A 25,077-nucleotide genomic window follows, 5' to 3' on the forward strand; every position below is an offset into this window, starting at 1 on the left:
TCATGCTGTATCCCAGAAGGATGAAGTCAGTACTGCAGCTGAGAAGCTCAGCTACGATAGCTTGAGAAAGAAGCAGTTTTTTTGTGTCGGTATCATCCTTGCAGCTAGCCCAAAATGTACTGACAGAGGCTGCGTAGAGAAGGCCTCAGGGCAGCTATGCTAGTGCCTGACGTTCTCCACTACAGCTTAATCAAAGACGCTGCCCTGCTGCAGTATTCAAGTTTAAGAACATCGGAGAAGTGCAAATGCTCTTGACCAACAAGTTGCTTCCACAGCCCAACAACTCACAAGGATACTTTCATGTTCACCAGTTGAGAGTCTTGGAGGGAAACATGGTCAAGTCCTGACCTATCTATCCCAAGTCCTGTCCTGAACCATCTTATCCCTAAAATACCATCAGGGCACCCCTAGAAGTACTGCTTTTGTTCCACACACCTCTCTACCAATTGACTCTCAGAAACAGGGCTTTTGTAATGATAGACTTAAAGCAAGCTGACTAATGCAGCAGCTTCCATTAGGGCCCCTTTGTTCCCCAGAGCCAAATTATTTGATCCCTTTCTTCCATCCCATTCTGTTTCCATCCAGAATCTTTGCCCTTTGAAGGGGCACTCAAAGGCAGCTGGACAATCTGTTGGAAATGCTTTAACTTGGAAGTCCTGAATTGAGCAGAGGGCTGGACTCAATGGCCTTGTGGGCCCCTTCCAACTCTACTCTTCTGTGATTTTATGACTCTGTAAGTCTCTAACTGGCCTTGATTTTGGGCATCCAGCACTCTGTTCATCTGTGGGACTCAGGCTGAACAGACTCGCACGGCTCCAGCATCACCCAGGGTTTGCTTGGCTCTTTATGTGTTACTTGTGACCCTTCTGAGCACTCCTCCTCCACTACTCTGGTGCCCAGCCCATGTCCCAGAGATACTCCTGACCCTTTGGCTTGAACCCCCTTGCTGCCCTGAATATTTAGGCAGTCCCAAATCCTCGCATCCACACCCACACTGAACCATGGTCACAACTTCTCAGCCAGCCTCCATTTGTGCTATAGCCCAACACTGCTGTGAACTTGTGGGCCAGGTTCACGACATATTTGTGGACTATTCTTTCGTTGTATATACACTTCTCTGTTTTCTTTGATAAAGGCATGTCCTCGAAAGGTACTGGGAAACAAACAAGCATTGTTGCAGCTGTCTTTTGTCTTTGTTTTGCCTTTCAACAAGCAACTTTTTAGTCCCATGTTGTTGTTGTATTTAAAACATGTGGACATCCATGTTTTGAGTACATAATCACAGACTTGGGGCTCTGACTTTCTATAGGCTCCCTAGAATCCCAGGGCACTGTACATATACAGTGAGGAAGACAATAGTGCCACTGGCTTATAAGTGGCCTCGTGGCAAATTCATTTGGTGGACAAGCAAGGAGTATTGTGCTAAGTTTTCTCAAGCAAAGCCACACTTTAGGCTAGCCTCTATGACTTACCTCCTTTCCCTCAGTGCCCCTGCCTCTCTCCAACCTTGTTATTTAAGGCAGAGTCAATGCAGAGATGCCACTTTCAGGCTCTCCATCGCACAGTCCATTTTTGCCACCCTAATATTTGGCTCCAGTGTTCCTAATGACAGCACAGGCAGAGCCGCTCAGCCCCTGCCCACCCTGTCCTCGGAACCATCCTACACCTCTGACTCTTTCTTGAGAACCTGATGTTTAAACTTGTCTGGGAAGCAAGGGGATTACCCCATTTTGAGTGAACAACCAAAATCCAATAGACCAGAGGGGGTTCTATGCCTTCTGTATTTGTGAGGCCATGTTGTGGTCTTGTATTTTGAAAGAAGGAAAATGTACACTAGACTACGATGCAATAGATTATTTCTTACTCCTCTCCTAAAAATGGCTCTGAATCTGTCCAGTCTGCTCTTTGCATCGCAAGTCCTGCTTCACTGGCTCCTAATGCCCTTTTATTTACTTGTCTGGTGAAAGCAAAGTTTCCACCTCGTATCACCAATCTGTATTCTAATGAGCAATGCAAAATTCAGTAGGCTCTTCTGAAGATTTTCAAGAGAGCCAGTGTGGTGTAGTGGTTAAGAGCATGGGATTGGGACTCAGACGATCTGGTTTCTAGTCCCCGCTCAGCCATGGAGCCAACTGGGTGGCTTTGGCCCAGTCACAGACTCTCAGCCCAACCTACCTCACAGGGTTGTTGTTGTGGAGATAAGATAGAGGAGGAGAATGATGTAAGCTGCCTTGAGCCCTTTGTAGGAAAAAGGCAGGATATAAATCAAAAAATAAATAAATAAAGTAAATAAAAGCCTGGAGGGGTTTTTGGGGGGAAGAGGTGTGGGAAAGTCCAAGCCATAGCATATTATCCCACCTTTCAGTTTAGGTAACTTATATTTTGATGCTGAAAATATGCCAGAAGTTTAGGACATGATCCATTTTGCTACGCATTCACTGCCCTTCTCCTCATCAAGCTTGAACCAGCTAACTTTTCAGCAAGGCCTACCAGCATTTGAGTTTAGGGACAAATTCTATTTGATGTATTTGTATTTTAATCCTAAATAAACATCTCATGACATTTAAAGCAGCATTTTTCACCATATTGTTTTCAGTAAAAAGATAACCAGACAAAGGGGGTAGAAGCACAGCATTATGTTGGAGAACGGCAAGTGTACATATAGGACAGCTTTCCCCAACCTTGCGCCCTCCAGATGTTTTGGACTATAAATCCCCAAATGCTTTACTGCTGGCCAAGTTGGGCAGGGCTAATAGAGCTTGTAGTTCAGAACATCTGGAGGACACCTGGCTGGAGAAGCCTGATTTAAGGGATGTATTTATTTTTACATGCAAGTCAGCTTATCACAAAGCATGGACCACTCACCCTTACAAGACTTGGAGCGATACATGAGCACGGTATCTTCACATGTTTCAGGCACTTCTCATGGGACATAAAATTGCAAACTGAAAAATAAAGCATACATGTTAATTTGTCTTGAAACGCACCCCTGCCCCAAGACATTTCTAAAATCCCAATTACACAATATATCCTGGACTCAATTAGGCATTGTGTGAAGTAATATTTCCTTTTCTGTCCTAAAACCACAGCCAATCAAAATTATTGCATGATGAGTTCTAATATTATTAGACAGGGGAGGAAATTATTTCTATCCACTTCTCCACAACATAAATAAATAGATAACAACTAACATGTCCCTCCTTTACTACCTATTTTCTAAACTAAAATGCACCAAAGGTTATGGCATTTCTTTATGCCAGGTTGCTGGTTGGTTGCCTTGTCTGGACCTTTTCTACCTGTCTGAGATGTAGCAAGCAGAACTGTGCACAGAGCTCCACATACGGCTGCATCACAGATTTTATAAGGGCATAATGGCATTAGCACTTATTTTCGACTCCCTTCCTAACAGTCCCCAGGGCGGAACTTGTCTTTTTCACAGCTACAACGCCTCTCTCCAATCTGCAAGCCCGAGGTAGCAGCCTACCATAGAGATAAGGTATGTGAACCAGTCTGAAAAACTGAATCTTACTGTATAAATAAACGTTATTGAAGATGCTCAAACCCCAGATTATGAATAGCTCCAAAGAGACATTCTTCAGCCCGGGTAAATGGACAACAGAACAACAGACACAGTTCAGCTCAAAGAAGGGGAAAGGATAGGGCAACGCATCCTGTCATCACATACATGCTGGTGGGGTTTGAACTGTCATTGTCTCGCCACAAAAAGCATCCAGGGCTTGTGGTGGAGAGCTGAAAGCACCCACTGCAGGGCAGCGGTAAAGAGCAGCTTCCTTATTCACGGGCCTTGTTTTCACAGCAGGACACACCACAATGAACCGAGCCATAGCGGGGCGCTTAATAATGCCGACAAAGAGCTTGCCGTGGTTTGTTTGCGCCTTCACGCCTTCATCCTTTCATCTGTTCTGCGCATGCATCCCAAGGGCCTTTGCAGCACCACTTGTCTACACTTGTGCAGCCATGAAATTCTCGCTACCACAACCACCCTTTCTTGCCTCAAGAAGCGCCTGTATTGACAAATACACGTCGCATCTTGGAGGTTTGGGTGGGGTGGGGGGTTAAGTTGGTTGAGTTTATTGGTCATTAATTGAGCACTGAAAAAGCATGATTAGCTGCTCTCAACAGTCAAGGACTTTCTAAAGAATAGAAAGCAGAGAGAGGAGATACGTGGTAATTTTTTTTTAATGGATGGGTGTAGGCAGTAGGGTCCCATAGAGTTCTGTGTTGGGGCCAGTGTTTTCAACGCATTCATAAATGATCTGCAACTAGGAGCGAGCAGTCAAACAGCCAAGTTTGCAGATGACTCCAAACTAATTAGGGTGGCTAAAAACAAGAGAGATTGTGAGGAGCTCCAAAAGGATCTCTCTGAGCTGAGAGAATGAACATCGACATGACAAATGCAGCTCAGTCTAAGCAAATGTAAAGCAATACGGGGGGGGGGGCTCCCAACTTCAAGTATATGCTGATGAGATCTGAGCTAGAAGTTAATGAACAGTGTGGGACTGCTGTGAAAAAGGTAAACACCATGTTGGGCAGAATTAGGAAAGGTATGGAATATATTCGAAAAACTGCCAAGATCCTTCTGCCCTTATACAAATATATGGTGCAACCTCACTTGACATATTGTGCATATGGTCACTGCATCTAAGGAAACGATATTGCAGGGTGTTGGAGCAGGTGGTGGCTGAACGGTTCCAGGCACTCTTGGATGAAATGGACCGTCTTGATCCTTTCTATTTCAATCAGGTTTCAGGCCTGGGTTCAGAATGGAGACTGCCTTGGTTACCCTCAGGGATGAACTTTGCCAGGAGAAAGACAAGAGGAGTTGTGACCCTGTTGATTCTCCTGGACTCCTCAGTGGCTTTCAGTACCATCGACCACGGTGTCCTTCTGGATAGGCTGGCTAAGTTGGGAGTAGGAGGCACTGCTTGGCAGTGGTTCTGCTCCTAGTTGACTGGCTGATTCCAGAAGGTGGCGCTGGGGAATAATTGCTCTGTGCCATGGCATTTATGCCACAGAGTACCACTACCCATCCCTCATGCTATTTAACACCTACATGAAGCCACTGGGGGAGTTTATCCAGAGGTGTGGGCTGCAGCGTCATCAGATGGGTGATATTACACCCGTCCTGGATGGGACTGCACTCCCCCTAAAGGACAAGGTCCATAGTTTGGGGTGCTCCTGGCTCCTGAATTGTCAATGGATTTAGTGGCCCACAGCAAATTCTATCAGCTTAAGCTGATTCACCAACTAGGATCCTATCTGCACAGACAGAACCTAGCAACAGTAATCCATGCTCTAGTAACCTCTCATTTAGATTAAGGTAACGACTTCTCAACTGACAACAACAACAACAATGTGCTCTACATGGGGCTGCCTTTGAAGATGGTTCAGACACTCCAATTGGTCCAGAATAGGGCAGCAAGGCTGCTGATGAGGACTGGCTAATATGAACATATAACATCAGTCCTCTGTCAACTTCACTGGTTACCAAGTCCAGGCCCAATTCAAAGTGTTAATATTTAAGCCCCTAATGGCTTTAGGGCCAAGTTATCAAATGGATCGCTGATCGTCATCTGAAGTCCTTCTCAGAGAGCTCCTTCTGAAGGATACTAAGAGGGTGACTACAAGGAGAAGAGCCTTCTTGTGGGTTGCACACTGACTCTAGAATCAGCTCCCCAATGAGGATTGCCTAGCACCCTCCTTCTACTCCTTTTGGAGCCAGACAAAAACCTTTTTATTTGCCCATTATTTGAATAGTTAATGTAATTTTTAAGAGAACCTTCATATGGTATTTATTATATTTTCGTGCTACTGTACTTTTGGATTCATCTGAATTATGACTGCTATGGGGTTTTTATTGTGTGGTATTGTTGTTATTAATTGCTTAGCAAGTATGTAGATTTAATTTTACTGTTTTATTGTATACGTTGATAATATGTTTTGGTAAGCTGCCAGAGAACCATCTAGGCTAATGGGCAGTGCAGAAATTTATCAACTAATAAACAGATAAAGCACGTTCCTCTTCCAAGCAGAGCGATGTATGTATATATGACAGACATGCCACTGGGTAAGTGAGCAGGACCACAACTTGGAACCTTAATAATTTGTGGGGAGGGCGTTGAGCTCTCCTGCTCCTATTTTTCTGCTGAAACTTCCCCCATAGGGTGAGGGGGTGGGTTGAAAAGAGAGGGGGAAATGAGATTCTTTTAACCCCTTGGGAAAGTTCAGGATAAAAATAAGACTGAGGCAGATTAAATCCCTGATCCTAAATTGCTATGCTCCCAAATTGGAGCCATGTGCACTTACCCAAAGATAAGTCAATCACACACACCCACAGCTACGCTAACTCCGCTCACAAGAGCATAAAACTAGTTTGTGTCAAACGAAGCATCAAGCCAGAAGAGGAGACGAAATGAAGAGCGCTGTAAGGAGCGGTTTGGTTCTTGCCAGGCACCTCTGTAGCCCTTTCAAACAAGCTGCACACACAAGGCGTCATGCACTTTGCACACATAATGACAAGCTGCACTAAAAACAAGCATACCGAACAGCTCGACCGGCCATGGCTCTCCGAGTAGCTTGTGCAAGGTTAGTAACCCGCATTTAAGCTGTTGTGCCAAGTTTGCACATCATGACAAGCCACTCCGAAACAAAAGTGGGTGATCACTGTGATGCCCTGCTATGGTAACTTCCTGACTGGATTACTGTAACGTGCTCTACATGGAGCTGCCCTTGAAGATGGTCCGGATACTTCAACTGGTTCAGAACAGAGCTGCCAGGATATTAATGAGGACTGGCAGGTGTTCACATATATATCTGGTCCTCTATCGTCTACACTGGCTACCAGTTGAAGTCCAAGTCCAATTTAAGATGGTGGTGATGACCCATAAAGCCCTAAACAGCTTGGGTCCTGGATACCTGAAAATGCACATCTGCCCTCCTCCCCTTGAGCTCTGAGTCAGAGGCTCTCCTCCAGGAGCCGTCCTTGAAAGAGATCAAAAGGGTGACTACCCGGAGGAGGGACTTCTCTGCGGTGGTGCCCAGATTGTGGAACATGCTCCCCAGAGAGGTCCTCCTGGCACAATCGCTTCTTTCCTTATGCTGCCAGGCGAAAACCTTTTTATTCTCTCAGTATTAATTGTTAACTTGTTTTATTTAGTGGGTTTTATTTTAACACTGAATGCTGGACAACTGTTATTCTTATTTCTATTTTAGTATTAATTGGCTGTAAACAGTCCAGAGATGTCTAAGTATGGGAAGGCATAGAAAAGTTTTAAATAAACAGATAAAGAATGCAAATGCCTAGTGTGCGTTGTTGTGCTGCCTAAACCAAGTTACACTGTTATGGTCAGCTAGGTAACACCTGCTTTTCTGATGATAAAAAACAGGCAGTTTTAGCAGGCTCTGTGCGACTAGCTATTTTACCGTTACACGTGGCGTGCAATTGCTCCCATTTCTTTTTCAGGGTGCGTTTCAACATGCCACAGCCTAATATAGACGTCCTTGAAGCTATCAGCATAGATACAGAAGCTTTTATTCCATACAGTTTTCAAATGAAACATCTCAACACTTGCTTTATGCAATATTAATGTTGTTAAGTTTGATATTAACCGGATAACTTGGGCTTTCTGCACTGTAAATACTAAAGGGCATGAAAAAAGCAAAAGTTAAAACCTTAACACCAGTTCGCATGTCAGGATAAGCCACACTAAAATTGAATCATGTGGGTTTGTTGTTTGCTCACTAACTGCGTTACTCCTGACAGATTTGGCCCTCTGTGGCTTGCTGTGGCTTGTTTCTTCCCTTGTCCCCCTGCCCTCACTCTACACATATCCTTTGGTCTCTGTTGCACAACCGCGCTTGTACCCTTGACCTTACAGAAGGAAACCTCCCCAGCTTCTCATCCTACTCCAACACCTTAATGCCACTTCCGCCTGCTCAGGTTTCTCCATTTACACCTTCTTCTGCTCCAATGCTTTGGAAGAATGCAACTGGGTAATTTCTCCCCAGTGATCACAGGTGCACAGTTGCCCTCGTGTGTCTGTTGCTTATGTCCTTTCTGCAGCATTATAGATCATTATCCTGTATGAACGTATTAAAGGCCACTTTTCAGTTTCTACCACTTACTGTGCTACATCTTGAATGGACCCTTCTCAGTTTCCTCCCCCATTCAGTGCTTCCCTTGAGGCCAGTTCCAAAAGCAGCGTCTGAACAGGACAGATCTCTTGGGAAGCATGGACTTACTGTGCAGCATGGGTATGCTGACTGGGAAAACAGGTTTGTGGGTAGCATTCCCCTGTTGTTCACAAGTGTGCACTTGCAAACGCTGGGAGGAGAGGACACACAGACGTTACAGAAACATTGCGGGGCAATGATAAGCCATAGGGAGGGTATATGCAACAGTTTAAGCAAAAGAACTGCTGTCTCCCATAAGTCATGATGGTTGAGATGATCAGCCGAGGCACTGACAGTCTGTTTTCTGCGATAGCTGACTAGAAAAGAGGCAGAATAGCTCATGCGCAGGAAAAACTACTCATTTCAGCAATTTTTCTTTAATAAGTGAAAGAGGTCAGGATCCTGAGGGAAGTACTTGCAACATTTTTTAAAAAATCATTCTGCACTCAAACGAAGTACAGAATTTCCCTGTTAGTTTCCTCAATAATTAATCACATGCTTTTTTCATGAAACATTCTGGGAGGTGTGGGACTTTCCTGCCTAAGCAGGCCTACAGTTGTACCCTTAACAGATTACAGACACAATCCTAAGGCAATGCAGATAGTAACTGAAGGGCCATAGGATAGTTTGGATTCCCAGATCCAAAACTGGAGAAAAAATTGGAACCGCAGAGCTGGGAATTGGTGTTCCACCACTCATCCCACCTCCTCACAACTACCACAAAAAGAACCAGTCCGGCTGTGACCTTGGAGAGCAGGAAAGGGGGATACTCTGGAGCATGGGGAGGGAAGGATACCGGAGAATAAATACCAGGGTGCCAGCTATCCCAAAGTCTTCCCAATTTCCTTCCCTCGCACTCTGACGCATCTCAGCTAAAGAGGCCAACCCCCCCACCCCCCAAAACCATCTACCAGAAATGCAGAAGAATGTGAGGATCACCCTGCTGTTCCTCTTGCTCAGCACTGGATGACATCAGGGTGCTCAAGCCTGCAATCTAGCAGTAACGTATATGAATCAATGCATGCTACATTAGACAGCTGCCAGTCTGTCCTTATGCTAGTTCTGTAGTAACTCAGGAAACCCTACCCAATAGCATTGCATCATATAGGAGCAGAGATATAAAAAGGGAGGAGCATATGCTGGACTAAACAAAGGAGAAAGCATGGCAACTCCTCTTACTTTCGGATATGTCTTTCTCTCCCCTCTTCTCTTGCGGAACTTACACAAGGATGGTAGATAAATGATAGGAGGGACAATGGAAAGAGAAAACCTATTTAGGCAGCGCCTGAACACCTGCCATTTGCTCTTAAAAGGGCAAGCGTTGCCTGTAACTGCACAAAGAAAGTCTTTTGTTTTTCATATTAATTAGAAAAACATGTTTACATTTTTGGCATGACTTTCATTCCAATTTGGGATTAATGTTTTCATGGTTTGGAATACAGGACTTTTTTTCTGCACACAAAACCTCTTGCCATGATTTTAGAGCCAACATTCAAGCACCACAGAAGAGGTGCCATCCATCATCTGGGACATCCCTTAGCACAGTGAATGTTTATTTAGGTAAACATTTGGGAGTTTGCTTGATCCCAGACGTCACTCTGCTCTCCCCCTTAAAAAAAAATCTTCTTATGACCATGTACCCACTAATTACTCAATTCATTGGTACATTTATGTCCTGCCTTATTTTTTCCTCCAAGGAATGTAAGACAGCATATATAATCCTCAACTCCATTTTTTCATCACAACAACCCTGTTTGTTAGGTTAGGCTGTGAGTCACCGACTGGCCCAAAGTTACCCACTAGGACCCACGGCCAAGTGGGGCTAGAACCCAGATCTTTTGAATTCCAGTACAACACTAACCACTACGCCATGTTGGCTCTTGTCCATTTTTCCACAGATGACAGACTTTCTCCTCGAGATTTCATTATGTGTCATACCAACATATTTTTCAAACTGTTCCTCCACTCTCTTTTTCAGATTCTGCACACCCTAAATTAGTATGTAAAAGAAATCTGGTCAAGTACAGGTTGGTTCTATTGTTTAACGCACACAAACACATACTCTATCTCTGTGCAAAAAAACACAGAGCACAACTCAATTATCATGGGGAAAGAAAGCCCACATAGATTGCAAACAAGCTCATAATACACGCAGGAGAGAGACAATGCAGCACAGTAATCCATGTGTATTGCGCATAGCCAGCTTCACGAAAGAGAATCTGATAACACCGGGAATCGGGCAAGCATACTTCACAAGGAGGTCCACAATACCATGGACGTAATTCAGTTCTTATTTGGAAGTAGCTGGGCATGACCGTACCAAATCAGCAAACTGAAACTGGTGTATTTACGTAGAATGTATTGTTTTAAATATGAGAGTCTGGAATGTGTGAGGGTTATTGGGGCCAGAAAGGTTGGTTAATAGTCAGTGGCAAAGTATGCCAGCTACATCTATGGTTAGGGAAATTATAAGTAAATGGCCTAGAAAGGGAATGACTCATCCTACCTGCCCAGCCAGAGGGAGGAGGGAGGCAAGCTAGGTGTGCTTGTACACAGGAAGAAAATAACAGAAGCGGGAATTTTTTTGAGTGTGACTAAGAGAGGGGGGAGTGCTGGCTTTGAGTACAGGAAGCATTCTAAGATGAAGGTACCTTCTCTCTAAGGATCAATGTGAGAACCATGGGCTTTCTGCTGCTGCAATTCAGCTGTGCCTCCACAGATGCCCAGCTCTCCGTGAATAAGCTCCAATGTTACACAAACACCTGACGTCTCCAATCATCCCTTCTTCCGAGTGAAAGCAAATCCAGGCAGGTGCTGGCCCTGGAAAGCCTGGCTGTTTGAGGAAGAGGGGAGCATGCCACAGTACTTTTGACAACAGACTTGGGTAGCAACTGACAAAACATTACAAGCCTCTCTCTGCTATATGCCTGTCGTGGCCCAAAGCGATATCCTACTGCTATGGGGCGAGTTGCCTTGTCACAGCAATCGCCGCCCCCGGGAAATGAAGCCCCCCCAAGAGGACTTTGCCGTCGCTCTTCATGTACTCGCTTGGGGCAGGGTGCTTCCTGCCCAGCAGGAGCAGGTCAGCATGGACTGATAGAGCAAGAAGGATTTCTAGTTCCCAACAATGCAAATAATAAGATGACTCCATCCACAATGTACTGCTGAAACAAAGAACTCTTGAGAGAAACAGAAATGGATTTTCTCCAGGGAATGATCACGAGTCCCACTCAATTCAGGTACTCAGAACAAATTCCTGCGAAAAGTCTTTCTGAAGGAAAGAAAGGTCCTTTAAGCCCTTCCTTAAGGAGCCACCCCTCAGGGAGGTGAGGGGGACGGCAGAAAAAAGAAGTGCCTTTTTGATGGCATCTCTACAATAGAGAGGGGCGCCTGGCACCACTTTTGTTATCATTCCGATACCAGATGAAATGCGTCTCTCCTCTCTAGCTATTTTGAGAGATGATTTTAATGATTATCTTGTTTTTAACATGGCCCTGGTTAATAATTTTGTTTTAGTTTATTTATTAATGATTATTTAGATTTTGTTAATGTAATTACCTTCATTTGTTGGGCTACGTTTTTGTATTATTGATGTTTTGTTAATGTTCCTAGTATTACGTAAGGAAGCTGTGGGAAGGAGTTGAGGTGCACGTACACCAATGCTAGGAGCATGGGTAATAAGCAGGAAGAGCTGGAAGCTCTCCTGGGTACGGGAGAGTATGACCTGGTGGGGATCATGGAAACTTGGTGGGATGAAAGGCAAAACTGGAATGTAAACATAAGAGAGATAACACCTGTTTAGAGAGGGCAGGAAGGGAAAGGGGGTGGGGGCATAGCTTTATATGTCAGGGAAGGGATAGGATGCAGTGAGACAGAATGCAGTGCAGATGGGGATCTGGTAGAGGCAGTCTGGATGAAACTAAGGGGTCTTGACAGGGAGAGGAACCTGACAGTGAGGGTATGTTATTGCCCTCCAGGTCAACTTGAGACCCTGGACGATGTCCTGACAGATCAGATTTCAAAGATATCTCAGGGGAGGGACACAGTAATTATGGGAGATTTCAGTCTCCAGGATATTAGTTGGGAAACTCATTCAGCGGTGAAAGCCAGGTCATGTCGCTTCCTAGAAGGTATAGAGGGAGGGTTTTTCACACAGAGGGTCCTAGAGGTGACAAGGGGTGGAGGACATCCTTGACTTGGTCTTGACCAATAGGGAAGAGCTGATAGATGGGGTACAGATTAGGGGAGCTCTGGATGCGAGTGATCACTCCATCCTTTGCTTTGAGACCAGGGAAATGGAGATGTGCAGCAGGTTGAGCACTAGAAGCTGGGACTTCAAGAGGGCCAACTTTGGTCAGCTGAAGGCCACACTGGGGAGAGTCTCCTGGGATAGGTTACTGGAAGGCAAGAGAGCTGAGGAGGGGTGGATGGAACTCAAAAGGGAGGTTTTGGAGATGCAAGCCTTGAAGATACCTCTAGTTAGTAAGGTGGGGAGGCGAAGGAGAGTGCCGTCATGGATGTGAAAAGAGGTGGTAAGAGGGATTAGACACAAGAGGAACCTCTGTAGGAAATGGGCACTGGGGCAAATAGACAAAAGGGCATACTGAGAGGAGGAGGCCTATTGCAGAAAAATTCTTCACAAGGCTAAGGCTGATTACGAGCTGAGACTTGCCAAGAATATCAAGAGCAGCAAAGAGAGAGCAGGCAAAGTTCCAGAGGACTGGAGGGTGGCATCAGTGGTCCCAATTTTCAAAAAGGGCAGTAGAAGGGACATGGGGAATTATAGACCAGTTAGCCTTATGTCCATTGTAGGAAAAACAATGGAATGGCTCATAATAGCAAGAGCTCTAGTGATGCTAGATAGGGAAGGGAGGCTGGCAGCCACACAACACTGTTTCCGCAAAAACAGGTCCTGCTAGACAAACCTTGTGGAATTCTATGACAAGGTTTCGAGATGGCTGGATGAAGGGGACACAGTGGATGTGGTTTACCTGGATTTCAGCAAGGCCTTTGACAAAGTGCCCCATGACATCCTGGTTGAGAAGTCGAGGAGTTTTGAGATAGACCAATGTACCTTCTGATGGATTAGGGCATGGCTGACTGACCAAAAGCAGAGGGTAACCATTAGTGGGGAATCATTGGGATGGTGGCCAGTTACAAGTGGGGTCCCCCAGGGCTCTGTCCTGGGGCCAACGACATGGAAGAAGGGATGAACAGTCTGCTGATCAAATTTGCAGACAATACTAAAACAGGGGCAGTGGCCACAACTGAGGAGCAGGTACTCCAGACCCAGAAGGATCTGAACAGACTATGGAAGTGGGCAGGAGACAACAGGATGGCATTCAATGGGGATAAGTGCAAGATCTTGCACTTGGGGCATAGGAATGGGTGTCATAAGTACAGGTTAGGGGACTAGTGGCTGTAGAGCAGCAATTGTGAAAGGGATCGCAGGGTACCGGTCGATTGCAGGCTAAACATGAGTCAGCAGTGTGAAGTGGTGGTCAAGAGGGTGAACATCACCCTTGGTAGCATGGCCAGAAACATGGCTTCTAGATCGAGAGATGTATTACTACCACTCTATACAACTCTGGTGCGCCCACAACTGGAGATTGTGTTCAGTTCTGGGCTCCACATTACAGGAAGGATATGGCCAGGTTAGAGTCAGTGCAGTGTAGGACCACAGGGATGGTGGCCGGGTTGCAGGGAAAGCTGTAAGAGGAGAGACTGAGGGAACTGGGTCTTTCCAGCCTGGAGAAGAGGAGACTCCGAGGGGATCTGTTGGCGACACATAGGTATGCGAGGGGGTGCCATGCAGAGGTGGGTAGACACCTGTTCTCCCCTTCAGAGGAGGGCAGGACGCATGCCAACGGAGCAAAACTCAGGGAACCAAGGTTCAATTTGGATGTCAGTAAGTACTTCCTGACAGTTAGGACCCCGAGGGTGTGGAATGGGCTTCCACAGGAGCTGGTTGAGGCCCCATCAGTAAGGGTGTTCAAGGATAGGCTAGACATGCACACGGTGGGCCTGTCATGAGCAGAGCCAGCTAGAGCCGGGGGTCAGACTAGATGGCCCAGGAGGCACCTTCTGACTTGCTCTGTTTCTATGTTTCTATATTATTGATTTCAGAATGTTGCTGTTTTAATTGTTGCAAGCTGCATAGGGAGCTCCAATCATGGGCTATAGTAGTAGCATTTACACTGAATTAATTAATTAATTAATTAATTAATGTGTGTCTTTTAAACCCAAGCAGATCCTCCCAATCTGAATCTGCATGTTACTGATTTCAGCATATGGCCGTACATAACTACACATGGATATCCAAAAATGCTAAGCACATACACACAGTGCTGCAAACCAACTTTTGATATATATTGGTTTTCACCTTAGATTGCTTGCAGGATAATAGATGCAGCATATGAAATCCCCCCCTCACAAACACAGATTCTAATATACCTGTAGATAATTCCAGGGTACTGCTCTACTCCCACTTAAAATATTCCTGCACATCAAACAGACAATGTAGCCACTACGTAAATATCCATATATGAGAGGGAATAAAACGAGGTATTTTGAATCACTTTTAGTTCTTCTGAGAGTTTTGGCTATTTGCAAGTTTCATTCCAAAACAATTCAGCTATTTTCAAGTTTCATTCCATAAAGTCATCATGTTAAAGTGAAGGAAGTGACATTTCCAGACTACACAATGTAAACAAGCAATTCCCTCCTGGTCTTATGCACAAAAATGCCACACACATGGAAACACAATTTTGTATTCATCAAAAACAATGGCAACAGCCCAAGCTTTTAAAAAGCCACTTGCTCATGGAGAGGAAGAATTTGTTCTAAGCAACCATGGAGGGACACTTTCTAAAATTACAAAACAAAACTAAAAAAACAAAACAAAACAAAAGCAAAACCCTTCTTTTCTTTCAGACTGTCACTACTGTCACAAATTTATTTGTTTACTTTTAAACAAGCATGCTATCTTCCAGTAAACAACTCTCAAGGCAGTTTAACAAAAAATAAATAAGCTGTAAAGAATGCCATAACACAAAAGAAAAAAAAAACACCCACAAAATACAGAAAAGTAATTGGAATGAAAACTACCACAGTACAGAGAAAAAAAGACACGAAAACATTTCTAACTGTGAAAAAATATCTGTAGTCAAATTATTTTTTATTTTCTTATTTTTAGATGCCACTCTTTTCTTATGAATTCAAAGTGGCTTGCATCATTCTCCTCCTGCTGCTCTTAATCTTATCCCTACACACAACAACCCTGTGAGGTAGGCTGGGCTAAGAGTCTGTGACAGGCTCGAAGTCACCCACCTGGCTTCATGGCTGAGAAGAGTCCCAGATCGCCTGAGTCCCAGCCCCGCACTCTTAGCCAATGCACCACACCGTCTCTGTTTACCCACAGCTAAGACTTATTGAGTTCAATAGAACATTCTTCCAAGTGAGGATGCACAGGATTGTATTGTTAACCTATTATAGAACAAAGACTGGTACATGCTGCTGTTTGCCCAGTCTGAATATCTCCATATCTCACAGGCATGCTCCCTCCTAATCCTAAACTGCTCAGAACAAGCTGAATGCAAAAATATGAGTAATCCAAGATGCATAATACTCTTGAAATGCTGAAGGCCTAACAGACAGCCTTTGTCTTCTCCTATGGAAAAGGAAAGCAGTTTTAGAGTACTATACACCTAATTAGAGTGGAACACTGGTTTATTATGGGAAAATACAACATAGGGTAAGGGCAGCCTAGGGACACAGATTGGCAACCCAGGCAAATCACAGTGAGCACAGGCAAGTTTAGTTGGAAGTACACTTACGTACAGTGTGACTTACCCCAAAGTCGTTTCCCATGGGATCACTGCTTCTGTTCCAAAGGTGTAATGGGACAAAAGAGGCAATCTTAGGCTAAGTTATCTGGGAATACATTCCACTCAATGCAACAGACCTTACTCCTCAACAAACATAGTTAGGAGCTAACTAATCAGTTTTAAACAAGTTAAACTAAATTTTACTACAGGCTTCCAGATGTTTAAGGAGAATGCCCAACTTATATTCATGTATCAGTTAACTTGGAGGAGGAAAACACAGAAGAGTTCATGGAAAGAAAAGTGAGAGCAAAAGAAGGGCATGCCGTAGAGAAAAACTTGCACAGACACCAGTGGGAAGATGAAGAGTTCAAATCAAAAGAATGTGAAGGGGAAAGTGAGAAATATGCATTTGCCATTCTTGAACATGATTTATAATTTCTGTGCCAATTGCTGAGGAATGGTCAACAAAAGGCAGAGAAGTGATGTGTAACTTTCTGCAAGCAAAAACATGCAGAAATAGCAGAGATACTCCGGGCTGAGAAGTAATCCTATATAAGGAGTTATCTTGTTCTGAATCCGACCACTGGTCCATCTGGCTGAGTACCATGTATTCCCTGGCAATCACGGTTCAAAGGCTCAGGCCAAGATCTTCCCAGTCTTTCCAGCCCTTTGAAAATTGGAGAAGCAAGGAGCTGGACAAGAGTCCTTTTGCATTCAAGTTTTACCATTGGAACCCTCCCTAATAAACTTGCCGCTCAATATACTAGTGAAATTCAGCAACTGACCAATTCTGCAGGATAAATAACTGTCTTTCAAGTCACTCCATTGCTCCCTGTGGAGATAAGGTGGAAATTAGATTTAATTCCCATAACTTCCAAGCGTATTAACTTTTCAGACTGGGCCATTCAAAACTCACTGGAATAGAAAATACATCAGGGGAGATTATTTGATATATAGGGAAATGATGCATTCCAACGGAATGCTGCAAGAGCATCCTTTTTGGATGTGTCAATAGATCTTATCCGGCAAAAGCTTCAGTCCCATGTATGCTGGACATTGCAACAACTCTTCAATAAAGGCTTAAGTGAGAAAACTATCTAACGGAGGTGTGATACAATTAATGTTTCTTTCAGCCATGTTTTGGTAATGCCCTATAGCTGCCTCCTTCTGAGAAGAGGTTATAAATCGGATAAATTTAGCGCTGAAAAACTTTAATAAATATGGATGCACATGTTTCACTTAACTATTTATCCGCTTCTTAGAATATAATGCAAGGGAAATGTAAATGGATTTTCTTTGACCTCGTGAGAGCTAAATGGCTGATATTACAACATGGAAAAGAAAAATGCCAACTCCCAAATAATGTAGTGGCTTTTAGTTTTATTGACTCTTTCAACCTTTGAAGAGGTAGCATTCAGATACCAACTGTGCATGGATATATACAGAACTATTAGGTTTGACTTCGTTGAAACTTATGCATACTTGTTTCTATTGATAGTTGCATATTTGTTTACTTATATAAAATAATTTCCATGCATAGCTGATATATTTAAATTTTATGCAATGCAAACTTTTAGAAGCTATTATTACCTTTAGTTTTTGTTATTTTTTAAATCCTCATTTCCTATACTTTAAAAAAATGTACAGGAAAAAAAGGAAAACTGTGCACACATAAATACAGATATTTGTCAGGAAGAGATCTGAAGGAGACCTGAACAAAACCGATCCAACAAGCTCCATGTAGAGATCGGTGATGCATAACAGCTTGTAAGGTGCCTCCAGATTCAGACAAGTAGCCAAAGGGGAGGGTTACTGAGCTCCTGGTAAGCCATCCCACTTGACTGGTGGACAGCGAGTGGGCGAGGATGGATTAATATCTATTTAAAATAAGCCCAAGAAATAAATGTAGCTTCCAGAGGAATAGCCAGTTAAAACAACATTTTTTTCATTAATAATTACAAGTGCTACATCATAAATGTCTGAGCCTGCCACTAGATATTGGTTCTCTCCTTCAGGTTGCAAGTTGTTGATGCATTTGCCTCTCCGTGTTATCACAGCCTCTTCCATCCTTAGAATCAAGGCTGGGATTGTTTCAACGAGGCAAACTTCCAGGCCGGAATATTTTGTTCTAGTTTTTCAGATTGAGTGGGTGTGAGAAAAGTGTGCCCAGTATACTCAATGGCCAATCGGGCAGGAATAAGCAGTCTGAAAACTATCATTCCAATATCATTTTCACTCTCATTAACAGCACTTAATTAAACAACATTTGCAAGACAAATAAAACCACTCTGAAGCGTCCATTTTGTTTGCATTTTGTTTGACCTTCCCTCCAGGTAAAATAGATATGCTGGCTAGGAAGAATTTTCACTATATGTCTCATATAAAAACACAGGAGGGTTAAAAATGTGTCCCTGTAATCTGTCAACACCTAAGAAACAAGTACCTCAAGGCAAACATGAAGATGGCAGCCTGCATATTCCCATGAAATGCAGCCATATTCACATGATCACTGTGGCTTAAACAAGCCATGTTTTAAGTCGCAACACAAGCTGATGCATGCCAGATGCCATTTTGCCCAATTGTCCAGCCAGTAGTTGCCTTATTACTTACTTAATAAACCTTCCAACAAGCCATGCAACAAGGTTTGCATGACACAACTAACCACACCCAGGCGGGTAATGAAACAAATGGCACCCAGCATGGCTCCACAGCCCATTTAAGTTATGGTAATCATTGGATCATGGTCTCCTTCCATCTCTGACTAGAGATTAAAGGCGGTTATGCTCAGCATCATGAGAACAAGATGGGGAGGGAAAAGAGCAGCAGCAGGGCAAGCGGAAGACACAGAATAGGGAAGATGAGAAGCAGCAGCCTGTGACAACAAATGCCTAACATTTAAGACTCAGATCATGCTTGTTCTTCCATTCTTAGGACTGGGCATTAGCTTTAAAAAAGTCAAGAAGACAAAACCAAAGCATCACTCCGTTTCAGTTTGGTGTTACTGCTTAGAACACTAGAGGAAAATATCTTGCGGTGGACCTGGACACGATGCAACTAACCTACATCTCTATTTTACCGCATCAGAAACTGTATTACAATGACGTAGAAGCTGCGGTATGACTAAGAAGCAAAGTCCTTTCAACGGTTTGTTTCCTAGTATGCTGGAAGCTAACATAGCTGTATCTCAAGTGATAGTATTTCAGTCAATATTGGGCATATGTTTCAGGGAGGTGGAAGGAACTTAGCCAGGCTAAAAAGCAGCAATTGCTACAGGATCTAGTGGCAATGACAGCAGAGTCAGGTTTCCAGCTTTCACCTCTGAGCCATGGAAATAGCCAGTCTTCTCATTTAAATAGATTTGACCCCCTGGGCAGAAAATGTACTGATATTTAGTTGTGCCCTCGCATGTTGCACAGAAATTACATGATGCCATAGAGACCTGCCATGGGACCTCTGGAATATGGGGAGCCCATACTTTTGGGCAGAAAAACTCCAGTTAATACTGGAGGCCAGTCTTGCCAAAGGAAAACAGGCAAACAAGAGGGCTAGCACAGAGCTGAAATCACCATGGCCTGGACAAGGAAAACAGGTAAGATCCCGATCCCTACCTCGGTGGAGGTGGTCTCAGGCTTACAAGCATCTGAGGAGAAGCTGGACCAAACCAATATCCTAGAAGCCCTGAAATAACTAATGGAAGCAGTGATGGTTTTGCTTAAGGTCCCTCTTGCAGTGCTGCAATTAAAGTAGGAAAGTATAATGGTTAGGACAGAGTCAAGCTTACTGGGATAAAGCAAGGCTAAAACCCTGCTGAAGAAGTTAGTCTGACAAAACTTACAGCAGTAAGGGAGTACAAGTTAACAAAGAGGCTAATCTAGGCAGAGAGCGTGGCAGAACACATGGATAATAAAATGGAAGAGAAGAAAGCCAACAAGGTACAAAGTGGGGAGTTTAGGAGTAAAGAACAGAAGTTGAAGCTAATGAGCAGAGTGATAGTGGCAGAGTTAGGAGGCAAACAGAGGCTCTCAACCATCATGTGTAGGACTGGAAACCAACAATAACAACCTCCATGTTTGCTTGTTACTAATAAGAACAGAGGTGCAAATTGTTAGAGAAGCACAAAGGTCTAAAACTAGGAAAATAGGTAAACCATTACACTAGCCTAACATTCCTCACTCTGAAAACAGTTTTTCTGGATATTTTATTAAAGGTAAAAAGGTAAAGGTTTCCCCTTGACATTAAGTCCAGTCATGCCTGACTCTAGGGGGAGGTGCTCATCTCTGTTTCCTAGCCGAGGGAGCCAGTGTTTGTCCGCAGACAGTCTCCGTGGTCGTGTGGCCTAAATACCGAAGTGCACAGAACGCTGTTACCTGCCCACCAAAGTGGTACCTTTTCATCTACTTGCATTTGGATGCTTTCAAACTGCAAGGTTGGCAGGAGCTGGGACGGAGCAATGGGAACTCACCCCGTTGTGCAGATTTGAACCGGCAACCTTTTGATCAACCAGCCCAGCAGCACAGCAGTTTAAGCCATTGTGCCACCTGCATCCCTGATATTTTATTAGAATGTTGCTAAAAATATCTCTTTTTGTTTTAATTTGTTCAAAGTCAAAAAATCTTCCCAAGCTAAATAAGGAACTCAAAACTGCATGCAATTCAGATCACCGGTTTCCATCTGCAAGTGTTTCACCTCGAATATCCTTTATTCATTGTTTAAAATATAGAGCATCACCCCATTGAACAAATATTCTAAATTTACTTTTCCTCTAGCCAAGGGGCCAGTTTAAAAAGTATGTGATATATAAAGGAGTATGTAAGCAAAGGGGTAATGAAGTTATGAGGGGAAAAAACTGGGGTACTGGTTAAAATGAGGCAGAGTGAAAATGGACACAAACACATTTACCTCAGAGTAAATCCCATTCAACTCAGTGAGGCTTACATATCAGTAGACATGCATAGAATAGCACTGTAAAAGGACTCAAGAAATAGGACATGCTTTATAGAACAGAAAAATATCGACAGACAGATATTGGGAAAGCACTGAAATAGTTAATAGCAAAAAAAAGAATGAAAAATAAAATTAAAAAATCCAAGATCGAATGAAAAATTTTCCTAATACATGTGTGACAGTTTTGTTTTACTTTGATGCAAACAATAGCATATCTTTTTCATCTGTCATTAAGCCATCCCTCCACTACTTTTGTTAAAGCATTTGGTGTCAACTTCTGTTTCTTGAAGATTTACATGAGTCCACATGAAACAGCCTCTCTTCCTGAGAAAGAGAGCGCACAAGAGAATGAATGAATGAACACACACTTGGGTATTATTTGCTTAAACTTCCTTCTAAATGATGCCAAAGAACTCCTTGCTGCAGCTACTTTATTGCTCAACTGCATCCAGCTATATAGTAAATTACTCATACTCCCTAGCTCCATACCTAGCTCATAACCTCTTCAGTTCTTACGTAACACTGATATGAGCAATGCTTAATCATGGTGCCAGGACTTAAAACTCCTCCTCCCCTTCCTGTCCTTCCTGTCCAAGGCCACCTTAAGATGTCTGTTCCAGCAAATCAATGTGGTGTATCAGGATGTCTACCCCCTAATATACATGAATGAAGAACAAACAGGGAAGATAGCTGTTCCCTCCAACAGCCACATGAAGAGGGAAGGAATACAGCAGCACTGCAGAGACAAGGATGAAAGACAGTGCCAAACTTCAGAGAGACTCAGTGAGTCCAATAACAAACTAATTCATGAGATTATTTCACCTTGGGTTTCTATCAGGAAGGATTAGAAAAGCATGTCTCAAGATCAGTACAATCTCTCTTTGGCTCCATGTTGCTTCTCTTGCTGGATAAAGTATCAATTAACCAGGAAACTACAGACACCACCAATGCCCAAGCAGATGCAGTGGCCAGGTATCATCTGAAAAGGCCCCAGGTGTGCACAAGGTATCCAAATAAGAGAAAAGAAATTTGACCTGAAAACTATATTAGCAAGAATAAGAAACCTCATGCTTCAGAGAGAAAGAATGCTTCAATCTGGACTGAATCCTTAAGAAATTCACTATTTATTGCAATTGTAACATGTGTCAAATGTAAGGGCATTTCACTGGAGACTAAGGCCAAGATCATCCATACCATTCCATGTATTCTCAATCACTGTGTAGGATTATGAAAGCTGGAAAGTGAAGAAAGCTGACAGAAAGAAAATGGATGTATGTGAAACATGGTGCCAGGGGAAAGCTTTGCAAATACCCTGGGCTGATGAAAGAAAAATGAGTACGTCCTTTTCAAATCAAACCCGAACTTTCTCTGAAAGCGGAAATGAGGAAACTAAACCTGTCATGCTTTGGACACATCATGAGAAGGCAAGACTCACTGGAGAAAACAATCATGCTAGGGAAAGTCAAAGATAGAAGAGGAAGACGAAATAGGAGAAGAGCTGCTTCCATATAGTAACCCCTGGTCTTGAGTTTACAAGAGCTGAGTAGCACTGTGACGGACAGGCCATTTTGGGGGGCATTCATTCATAGGGTCCACATAAGCTATAGGTGACTTGATGGTCCCTAACAACAAAAACAAATAAAAAGTGGGTTTCTAGTGGAAGGCAAGGAAAATGAGAGCAAGCAGCAGAGGCATCACAACCTGGCTGGATGAACCATGCTCAGTGCAGCTTATTTCAGAACTACGTAACACAGCTTGCTTGCAAGTCATTAAAATTTTCTTCACAAGCTGTGAAGTAAGTACTGTGCAACAATCTTACTCTCACTCTACTAGCCTCCATAATACTAAGTGGTGTAAGTATATCTCACATGCGAAGAACTGTTCTTCAACTATGACACCTGATGTTTATCAAAATTCAGAGCAGGATGGAACCCATCTGGGGAAGAACTTCACACAGGGCCTCAAAGGGAGGATAGGTCTCACTTTCACCCTTGCATTGGCAGATTGCCCTGTCAGAAGGGTTCAGATGGACCCCATCGCACATTCAAGGAATGTGGGAATGGTGGCATTTTGATGGCAGTCCAGAGGGGGCCAAAGCCAACTACAAAACACTCTTAAGTTATTTGTCAGCCCACAAGCCTGCACATCCATATCTACTTATGTAAATACAACCAGTGTTTCTCCTGGAAAGAACTGATACTCGCTCTGGGGAGATGAAATTAGGCAGAAACTGGCTTTAAAACATTGCTCTCCATCCATATCTGCCCCATCCAAACATATGAGTATGAACAGAAATAAATCTTCTTTCTAACTCAGTGAACAGGAATATCACAGTCAGCTCTTTTTTGCCCCAACAGCATACCAATTTCCAGCAGCCCAGGTTCAACTCCTCATATTAAGGTTGCCAACTTTTTTTGTCACAGGGCTTCTCTATCTTTAATAGCTAGCTGCCTGATAAATTAAATTTCATTTCTTCTTGGCCTTGGAGAGGAAACAAAAGAAAAAGCTTTCCTGCTATGTTACAGCCTACCAGACATCTCATCAGATGATGAGCAGGCCTGAAGGTAAAATCCCATACATCTGTGATGCAACAGGGAGGTTCTTGCCAGGATACAAATGATACTATGATGAAACCCAGTGAACCCAGTGTCAACTTTAGACTCATTCCACTGTTACAATACAAGAAGAAACATCAGGGAAGAAAATATTTCCAACTATTCCAAGGAAAAGTCCCTTCCTCTATCCATTGCAGCACAAGACACTTTTCCAATGCCTAAGGGATCTGAAAAGCTTCATGGAAATGATAGCTGTCTGTCAGACAGGCATTTAAGAAAAATACATCCTTACATGGCATCTGCCCCTGTAAAGGGCAGTGCTTTCCCCAAACCACAGATAGGTTTTTGTATGACAGGCAGCTGGTAAAAGGACAAAAAGGAGACCTGGAAGAAAATGCTGGCAAGCCTGGAAAAGGAAGCTGCGTTGGATAGCTTTTCCTGGTATAGCGAAATATCAGAGGTAGCATCCAGTAGAGTAGACCCATTGAAATTTATAGGATTTACACAGGCTACTTTAATTCATTTCAATGGAGTTACTCCAAGCAGGTCAATCAGTGGACACTGCCCAAACAACGCAAACACATATTACCTGTCAGGAGCCAACTTTCAGGCGCAGGAACCTTGGGAAAGACTGGGAAGGCAGGGGCAGAGTGGCAGCCTCATCGTGAAAGAGGGCTACTACTCGCCAAAACTACGGGCGGGGGGGAGGTAAATCCTGCCGCCCCTCCCCTTGAGCCTCTGCAGGCTGACGTCTCCCCACTGACTTCTGCCCCCCACTCCGCTAGGAGTCGCGAGGCGGCTGAGGACCCTCCCGCACACTCGGCTTTACCTTCGCACAGGTATCCCGCCAGCCCCCAGATGAAGTCGGTGCAGGAGTGGCAGAAGGTGGGCTTGGTGAGGGTCACCCGCTTGAAGCAGTGCCCGGGCGCGCTCCCCCGAGCCGCCGGCTGAGGCGGCGGCGGCGGCTGTTTGGGGGAGCCGGGCGGTGTTTGCTGCCGCAGCGAAGGCGAGGAAGACGACGGCGTGGGCAGCGAGCGGCTCTTGCTGCCTCTCCCCAGCAGCGGGCTGGAAGCGGGGCTGGAGCCGCGGCTCCCGCCGAGCAGGGAACGAGCTCCGTCTGCCATGCTGCCGGCGTGTCTGGGGCTTGGGAAGCGCCGCTTCTTCCTCGCGGCGGCGGCGAGCTTGGCTCTCCCCGCCTCGGCAAAGCGCAGGCGGCGTCTCTCTCGCCCTCTTCCCGGAGGGACGCGTCGTGAGATGAGCGGCGGCTCCTTTTGCAAGACTTCCGCCGCGCTGCCAGGGAAGCCGGAGGCGGCGGCGGCGGCGGGGCCGCGGGGGGAGGAGGAGGAGGAGGAGGAGGAGGAGGAGGAGGAGGAAGAAGGAACCGGACAGAGGGGCGGGGGGGGGGGGAGGGACGCAGGCGAGAGGGCGGCGCTTCGCCGCTGCCGCCGCCGCAGGAGCACGGCTGACCCAGGCCGCCTCGAGGCCGCCTCCTGCCGGACTCGCGGGCACCTAGAGGGCGGGCTGGCTGGCGACGGCGCCCGGGGGCTGGCCGCAGAGGA

At 44.5% G+C, this 25,077-nt stretch overlaps 1 protein-coding gene across 4 annotated transcripts in view; it reads right to left on the reverse strand.

Moving 5' to 3' along the window:
- Positions 1–24,831, reverse strand: part of DGKQ (diacylglycerol kinase theta) — a 79,974-nt gene extending 55,143 nt beyond the window's left edge. Inside the window, exons 1-2 of one of the 4 annotated variants that reach the window (XM_044444070.1) lie at positions 24,348–24,831; positions 2,866–2,945 (exon numbers count right to left, since the gene is read on the reverse strand). In XM_044444070.1, the coding sequence (XP_044300005.1) occupies positions 2,866–2,945; positions 24,348–24,642 (375 nt within the window). In that variant the 5' untranslated portion in view covers positions 24,643–24,831. Of the gene's footprint in view, positions 1–2,865; positions 2,946–8,145; positions 8,233–8,262; positions 9,008–9,132; positions 9,200–24,347 lie in introns of those variants that run through there. The other 3 variants (XM_044444071.1, XM_044444072.1, XM_044444073.1) reach the window with 3 other exon arrangements.
- Between the last annotated feature and the right edge of the window lie 246 nt (positions 24,832–25,077).

This window comes from Varanus komodoensis, unplaced genomic scaffold, assembly GCF_004798865.1.
Source record: "Varanus komodoensis strain SLA01 unplaced genomic scaffold, ASM479886v1 scaffold43, whole genome shotgun sequence".
NCBI classification, from domain to species: Eukaryota; Metazoa; Chordata; class Lepidosauria; order Squamata; family Varanidae; genus Varanus; species Varanus komodoensis.